Genomic DNA, 9175 nt, shown 5'->3' on the forward strand with positions numbered 1-9175 from the left:
GTAAATTTATTCCTTCAGCCCATTATCCAAATAGTCCTGAAATTATACTTCTACAAGGTACCAATTAGCATCTGTGCTTCCTGAAAAACTGACTCAAACTTTAATGGTATAAAACAAATTTCTTATGATTTTTATTTCTTATGTTTCTGAGAGTTGACTGGGCTCAATCAGGTGGTTACCACTTAGGGTTTCTCTTGCAGTTGCAAATAATGGCCAAGGTTAGAGTTATTCCAGAGCTTCCTCATTTACATATTTGGTGTCTAGGCTAGAATGATTCAAAGAATTGGGGTTCTGCTAGCATATTAATGATTTCTGCACCAAATTCATCAAGGCTATGGTCTATAGTTTTCTTTCCTTGAATAATATACTTTTGGAGGATAAATGGGTCATCAAAAAATCAGGGTGGGCATTTAAAAAATTTTTAGAATCAAGCAAAAATGGAAACACAACATACAAAAATCTGTGGGATACAAGGCAGTTATAAAAGAAAAGTTATAGCTATATAAACTTGATGAATGCCTACATGAAAAAAAGCAGATAGACTAAATTATGTTATGTGCACATATGAACATAACACATGGACCTCGCTATTAGGAACAATTATAATGCACAAATAAAAATTTTTAAAAAGTGAGATATCAAACAACCAAATAATGAACCTCAAGAAAAATAAGAACAAATAAATTCTAGAGTTTATAAAAAGAAATAATAAAGATTAGAGCAGTAATTAATGAAATAGAAAGTAAAAGAACAATGCAAAGGATCAATCCAACCAAGAGTTGATTCTTTGAAATATAAAAAAGACTATTAACCCTTAAGCAACCTAACTAAAAGGAGAGAAAAGATGCAGAGTAAAATAATTAGAGATGAAAATGTAATATTAAAATAGACACAACTGAAATCAGGAATGATAGGGACTATTTTGAAAACTTACACTCAAGTAAATTGAAAAATTAAAAAGAAATTATTGAACTTCAAGACACACAAAACCAACTCTGAAGATATCAATACCACCAGGATATTGAAAATCTAAACAGATCAATAACAAGTAATGAGGATGAAGCAGTAACAAAAAGCTTCTGACAAAGAAAGCTCAGGACTGGTCAGATTCAAAGCTGAATCTTACCAGATATTTAAGCAAGAACTAATGGCAATGACTCTTGAAATTTTCCATGAAAAGGAAAGGGAGGGAATGCTTCTGAATACATTCTACAAAGATAGTATCACCCAGATACCAAAACCAGGTAAGAACATGGTCAAAGAAAGAAAACTACAGAGCAATGTTCTTGATGAACATAGATGCCAAAATCTTTAATAAAATGTTAGCAAATAGAATTCAACTACACATTAAAAAAATCATATACTACAATCAAGTTGGTTTCATTTCAGGAATTCAAGTATGGTTCAACTTATGCAAATTAATAGACACATCACATAGAATAAAGAACAAAAATTATGTAACCTGAATGGATGCAGAAAAAGACTTTGACAAAATTCAACACCTCTTCATGGTAAAGAACTCCAAAGCAACTACGGATAAAAAGAATTTACTTCAATATAGAAAAGATTATGTATGATAATTCCAAAGCACGTCATACTGAATGGGAAAGAAAGGAAAGCATTTCCTATAAAATCAGAAACACAACAAGGCTTTCCACTTTCACTACTCCTATTCAATGTAGTACTTGATACTGTAGCCAGAACAATTAGGCAAGAGAAGGGATTAAAAGAAATAGGAATAGGAAAGGAAGAAGTCAAATTGTTTGCAGATGACATGAGCCTATACTTTTGATAAAAGATGTCATCAGAATACTTCTAGAGTGGATAAACAAATTCAGCAAAGTAGCAGGATACATCTTCAATATACAAATATCAATCACTTTCTATGCACCTATAATAAATAACTGAGAAGGAAATCAGTAATATAATGCAATTTACAAAACCTTCCAAAAAAAAAAAAAAAACTCTAGGAATAAATCTAACGAAGCAGGTCAAAGATTTCTACAAGGAAAAATGGAGAATGTTGAAAAAAAATTGAAGAGGATGAAAAGATCTCCCACGCTCACAGACAGGCATAATTACTATTTTTAAGTGGACACATTGCCATAAGTGATGTACACATTCAGTGCATTCCCCATCAGAATCTCAATGGATACTCCTCACAGCACTAAAAAACAATCCTAAAATTCCATATGAAGAACAAAAGGTCCAGAATAACCAAAGAAATCCTGAGCAAAGGAAATAAAGTAGGCATCCCAATACCTGATTTCAAATTATGCTACAGAGAAATAGAAACAAAACCGGCACAGTCCTAGAATAGAAACAGACTTTTAGATCACAGGAAAACTCACAAAGCTACAGTCATCTAATTTTTGACAAAGGTGCAAAAAAGATACACTGGAGAAAACCACTTTCTTTAACAAAGAATGCTGGGGAAATCAGATATTCATTTAGGGAAGAATGAAATTAGACTCCTACTTCTTGAAGTCTACAAAAGTCAACCCAAAATGGATTAAAATTTTAGTCATAAGACTAAACTTTACAAGTTCTACAAGAAAATATAGAGGAATCAAATTGGCCGCACCAATTTGCAGTCCCACCAGCAATGTACAAGTGAACCCTTTTCCCCACATCTTCGCCAGCACTTGTTGTTGTTTGACTTCCTAATGGCTGCCAGTCTGACTGGAGTGAGATGATATCTTAGGGTGGTTTTGATTTGCATTTCTCTGACTGCTAGAGATGGTGAGCATTTTTTCATGTACTTGTTGATTGATTGTATGTCCTCCTCTGAGAAATGTCTGTCAGGTCCTTGGCCCATTTGTTGATTGGGTTATTTGTTATCTTATTGTCTAATTTTTTGAGTTCTTTGTATATTCTGGATATTAGGGCTCTATCTGAAGTGTGAGGAGTAAAGATTTGTTCCCAGGATGTAGGCTCCCTATTTACCTCTCTTATTGTTTCTTTTGCTGAGAAAAAACTTTTTAGTTTGAGTAAGTCCCATTTGTTGATTCTAGTTATTAACTCTTGTGCTATGGGTGTCCTATTGAGGAATCTGGAGTCCGACCCCACAGTATGTAGATCATAGACAACTTTTTCTTCTATCAGATGCCATGTCTCTGATTTGATATCCAGTTCCTTGATCCACTTTGAGTTAACTTTTGTGCATGGTGAGAGAAAGGGATTCAATTTCATTTTGTTGCATATGGATTTCCAGTTTTCCCAGCACCATTTGTTGAACATGCTATCCTTCCTCCATTGCATGCTTTTAGCCCCTTTATCAAATATAAGATAGTTGTAGCTTTGTGGATTGGTTTCTGTGTCCTCTATGGGTGCTGGTATCTGTTTAACTGGGCAAAGCGCTTTCTAAGAATATAGATCAAATCTCATATTTCTGTTTTGTCATATTTTTATTTATCTCTCTTAAACTCTCAGTATTTATCCAAGTACTTCTTACTTTTAAAAATCAATAGTTGCAGAAAAAGCATTCGACAAAGTACAGCATCCCTTTATGTTCAAAACACTAGAAAAACTAGGGATAACAGGAACTTACCTCAACATTGTAAAAGCAATCTATGCTAAGCCTCAGGCTAGCATCATTCTGAATGGAGAAAAATTGAAGGCATTCCCTCTAAAATCTGGAACAAGGCAGGGATGCCCTCTCTCACCACTTCTGTTCAACATAGTTCTCGAAACACTGGCCAGAGCAATTAGACAGACGAAAGAAATTAAAGGCATAAAAATAGGAAAAGAAGAACTTAAATTATCACTATTTGCAGATGACGTGATTCTATACCTAGCAGACCCAAAAGGGTCTACAAAGAAACTATTAGAGCTAATAAATGAATTCAGCAAAGTGGCAGGATATAAAATCAACACGTATAAATCAAATGCATTCCTGTATATCAGGGACAAATCCTCTGAAATGGAAATGAGGACAACCACTCCATTCACAATATCCCCCCCAAAAATAAAATACTTAGGAATCAACCTAACAAAAGAGGTGAAAGACTTATACAATGAAAACTACAGAACCCTAAAGAGAGAAATAGAAGAAGTTCTTAGAAGATGGAAAAATATACCCTGTTCATGGATAGGCAGAACTAACATCATCAAAATGACGATATTACCAAAAGTTCTCTATAGGTTTAATGCAATGCCAATCAAAATCCCAATGGCATTTCTTATAGAAATAGAGAAAGCAATCATGAAATTCATATGGAAAAATAAAAGACCCAGAATAGCAAAAAGAATGCTAAGCAGGGAGGGTGAATCAGGCGGTATAGCGATACCAGACTTCAAACTATACTACAGAGCAATAGTAACAACAACAGCATGGTACTGGTACCAAAACAGGCGGGTGGACCAATGGTACAGAATAGAGGACACAGAAACCAATCCACAAAACTACAGCTATCTTATATTTGATAAAGGGGCTAATAGCATGCAATGGAGGAAGGATAGCATCTTCAACAAATGGTGCTGGGAAAACTGGAAATCCATATGCAACAAAATGAAACTGAATCCCTTTCTCTCGCCATGCACAAAAGTTAACTCAAAATGGATCAAGGAGCTTGATATCAAATCAGAGACACGGCGTCTGATAGAAGAAAAAGTCGGCTACGATCTACATACAGTGGGGTAGGGCTCCAAATTCCTCAATAGGACACCCATAGCACAAGAGTTAATAACTAGAATCAACAAATGGGACTTACTCAAACTAAAAAGTTTTTTCTCAGCAAAAGAAACAATAAGAGAGGTAAATAGGGAGCCTACATCCTGGGAACAAATCTTTACTCCTCACACTTCAGATAGAGCCCTAATATCCAGAGTATACAAAGAACTCAAAAAATTAGACAACAAGATAACAAATAACCCAATCAACAAATGGGCTAAAGACATGAACAGACACTTCTCAGAGGAGGACATACAATCAATCAACAAGTACATGAAAAAATGCTCACCATCCCTAGCAGTCAGAGAAATGCAAATCAAAACCACCCTAAGATACCATCTCACTCCAGTAAGATTGGCAGCCATTATGAAGTCAAACAACAACAAGTGCTGGCGAGGATGTGGGGAAAAGGGTACACTTGTTCATTGTTGGTGGGACTGCAAATTGGTGCAGCCAATCTGGAAAGCAGTACGGAGATTTCTTGGAAAGCTGGGAATGGAACCACCATTTGACCCAGCTATTCCCCTTCTCGGTCTATTCCCTAAAGACCTAAATAGAGCATGCTACAGGGACACTGCTACATCGATGTTCATAGCAGCACAATTCACAATAGCAAGACTGTGGAACCAACCTAGATGCCCTTCAATACACGAATGGTTAAAAAAAATGTGGCATTTATACACAATGGAGTATTACTCTGCATTAAGAAATGACAAAATCATAGAATTTGGAGGGAAATGGATGGCATTAGAGCAGATTATGCTAAGTGAAGCCAGCCAATCCCTAAAAAACAAATGCCAAATGTCTTCTTTGATATAAGGAGAGTAACTAAGAACAGAGTATGGACGAAGAGCATGAGAAGAAGATTAACATTAAACAGGGACGAGAGGTGGGAGGGAAAGGGAGGGAGAAGGGAAATTGCATGTAAATGGAAGGAGACCCTCAGGGTTATACAAAATTACATACAAGAGGAAGCGAGGGGAAAGGGAAAAATAATACAAGGGGGAGATATGAACTGCAGTAGAGTGGGTAGAAAGAGAAGAGGGGAGGGGAGGGGAGGGGAGGGGGATAGTAAAGGATAGGAAAGGCAGCAGAATACAACAGACCCTAGTATGGCAATATATAAATCAATGGAAGTGTAACTGATGTGATTCTGCAATTTGTATACGGGGTAAAAATGGGAGTTCATAACCCACTTGAATCAAAGTGTGAAATATGATATATCAAGAACTATGTAATGTTTTGAACAACCAACAATAAAAAAAATAAAAAAATAAACAAAAAAACAAAAAAACAAAATACAAAGGGCTGGGGATGTGGCTCAATGGTTAAGTGCCTCTGGATTTAATTCCCATTGGCCCTCTGCCAAAAAAAAAAATATGAATGAATATCAAATAATGTCTAAAATCAGTTTGTACAGATAATTCCACTGAAATGGATGTATTTATAGAAATAATATTTCTAAAAATAAAAGCTAAAATTCATATTAAAAAAAAATAAAAATAAAAATCAATAGTTCAATGTAGAAACCATAAAAATTGTAAGAAACTTAGAGGAATAAAGCAACAAATATTCCTTGTGGCATGTTGAAAATCTATTAGTAAGGTATTAGTAAGTGAATCCTTGCTGATATTTTTCAAAGCTATGGTAACTGGAAATTCTTTAAGACAACCGAGGGTTCATCATGTAATTGGGGAAAATCCCACAATGAGGTAGGATAAACTATTTATCAGTCACAGTTCATTAAATTCTTGAATTTCATGCCCCCTGTCAATATGCTTCTTATAAAAGATAATGAGAATACTGGTTGAAGGATCAAAGACAACTTATCCCTTCCAAGTCAAATAGGTAACTTTTCTCTCAGCTTCAACCTAAAACAGGCAATAGTATGTTTTTGTTCAATCCCAGAAATACAGCTTAACATTCACATTTTGCTTCTGTCATCATAATAAAAAGGATAGATTTTTTTAGGAAAGTTTTTTTTTTTTTTTTAAATAGAACAGAGCACAGAGAATTTGTCCAGTCCGTTTTATTGAGAAATGATTTGAGGAAAACAGTGCCTTCTTACAACGTTCCTTTTACAGCTAAATCATATCCGCTGTCTGTACTCCAGGCCAATGAAGTAGGTCAGATCCTCAAGGTCTGAGAACAAAGTCAAGGAGTGAGAAATCTTGGGCATTTTTCCAGTTATATAAACCACACATCAGATATTGAAATTGGAATTTTTACATTAAAGGCAAAGTTCTGATCTTACAAATCAGTTTTACCTTGAGTCTCAGTGAGAAAAAAAGAGAAAACAGAAATAAAAGTTCATGTTACAGTAAGAAACTAATTCTTCTATTTTTTTTTAAGTTGAAGGGTCTCCAGAGGAAGCACTTGATGTAAGATAGTAGAAGTTTTCTTAGAGATTAGTGGTCACTCTAAAGCAATTCTTCAGTCTGACAGTTTTGGTATGGACTTTTTATTTCCTGCCTAACTCTGCTTAGCACATACACCTATATGCTAGGTGTGATTTCAGAATTTACACTTTGAACATAGTACATTTGAAAGAAAAGAAAAAGATTTTCATACTCTATAAGCCTAAAACACTAGGAGCATTTTTTCTCTCCCAAGAAGATTTGTTTCCCTGCAAACTAAGCACCTTGGAGTCAGACCATGAGACCCCATGTCTCACAAATTTGGGGGCACAAACCCAGCCAGTCTTCCATCAGCCAATCTAGGGACAATGAATTCTGAGCCCATCTATGCAGACATTCTGCAGGGGTGAAAGATACAGGCTTACTTACCTTCAGTCCAGAAACTTGCTCATCGGACCCCCATACCCCCGGCCCCCGCCACACACACACAGGAAGGTCAATTCTCACTAAAACTATAGCCTCCATGAAAAAGAAATTCTGAAAACACAAATTAACATCTGAAGAAGGGGAAGAACTTCGCAAGAGCTGCTTTGACCTCCTTGTTTCTCAAAGTATAGATGAGGGGGTTGAGGGTAGGACTCAACATGGTGTATAGCACCCCAGCCACCTTGCTTTTCTCTGCACTGTAGCTGGACACAGGGCTTATGTAGGCATAAAAGACAGCAGTGTAGTACATGCACACCACAATGAGGTGGGATGAACAGGTGGAGAAGGCTTTCTGCTTCCCTTCTGAAGTCCTCATCTTCAGGATGCTAGAAATGATGAACCCATATGACACAATGGTCATCAGGAAGTTTAAGATGCCATAAAAGGCATCAGCCAGGACAATCATGACACTGTTCACATAGGTGGAGCTGCAGGAGAGAAGCAGCAGTGGAGGAACCTCACAGAAGAAATGGGTAATGATGTTAGGGCCACAGAAACTCAAACGCATCATCAGCCTTGTGTGGATGGCAGTGTTGAAGGCACAGAGCACCCACACTCCAGTGGCCAGCATGCTGCAGAATGCCTTGCTCATCATGGTGCTGTAATGCAGTGGGTGGCAGATGGCTGCATACCGGTCATAGGCCATGACCGTGAGGAGCAGCAGCTCTGAGGATGCAGACCATGTGAGGAAATAAAGCTGTGCCATGCAGCCTCCAAAGGATATCAAGTTCTTCTCTGACACCAGACCCTTCAGTGCCTTGGGCATGATGGAGGAGGTACAGATAATGTCCATAGTAGCCAAGTTGAACAGGAAAAAGTACATGGGGGTGTGCAGCCCAGGGTTGAAGGTGATGGCCAAGATGATGAGGACATTCCCTGTGAGGGCCACTGAGTAGAGGGAGAGGAAACAACTGAATAAGAGTCCGTGGTATTGTGGGTGCTCCGAAAAGCCCTGCAGGATAAACTCCGTTACCATTGTCTTGTTGCTCATGGTCCCTGGGTTGAGAGGGTTTTCTGGACTATCAGGAGAATCTTCATCCACATTTTCATGTCATTTCAGGACTAGAGAATGACAGAGAGATGCGAGAGATCTTAATGAAGTTTATTCATAAAGCATCATTCTACCTGAAAGAGATGCATATTAAAGCAATGATCCATCTCTTATCATCTATGAATTCACAAAGTTAGAAAAACAAGACACTGACTAGCATGTAAGGGTGCAAGACAAAGGCCTTTAAAATGAAATTATAGCATTTGCAAGAAAATGGATGGAACTAGAAACCATCATGTTAAGTGAAATAAACTCAGAAGGTTAAGGGCTGTATGTTTTCTATCATATGCAGAAGCTAGACAGCCATAAGAAAACAACAGTGGGCGTAGATCTCCTAAAAATCAAAGGGAGATCAGTAGAGGAAAGGGATCAAGGGGTGAGAGGCGGGGAGAGAAGGAGGAAATGCTTGGGAGTGATATTGGCCAAATTATATTGTTATAATGTGTGCATGTATGAATGTGTATCAACAAATCCCATGAATATGTACAAGTATAATGCACCAATAAAAATGAGGAAATAAAAAAAATTCCAATGACACAATTCAAAATAAAAAAGACTGTATTTCATTAGTAACATACAAAAATACAAGTTCCATTTGAATCAGAATTT

At 36.9% G+C, this 9175-nt stretch overlaps 1 protein-coding gene across 1 annotated transcript; it reads right to left on the reverse strand.

Annotated features, from left to right (window-relative positions):
• Nucleotides 1-7579: 7579 nt before the first annotated feature.
• LOC143381537 (olfactory receptor 13A1-like) lies at nt 7580-8506 on the reverse strand. The gene has a single exon (XM_076835197.1). The coding sequence runs from the start codon at nt 8504-8506 to the stop codon at nt 7580-7582; it is 927 nt and encodes a 308-aa protein (XP_076691312.1).
• Between the last annotated feature and the right edge of the window lie 669 nt (nt 8507-9175).

This window comes from Callospermophilus lateralis, chromosome 15, assembly GCF_048772815.1.
Source record: "Callospermophilus lateralis isolate mCalLat2 chromosome 15, mCalLat2.hap1, whole genome shotgun sequence".
Lineage (NCBI taxonomy): Eukaryota > Metazoa > Chordata > Mammalia > Rodentia > Sciuridae > Callospermophilus > Callospermophilus lateralis.

What these genes read in the sequence shown, in the direction of transcription:
- LOC143381537 (XM_076835197.1), bottom strand. Translation starts at nt 8,506, where the DNA reads ATGAGCAACAAGACAATGGTAACGGAGTTTATCCTGCAGGGCTTTTCG.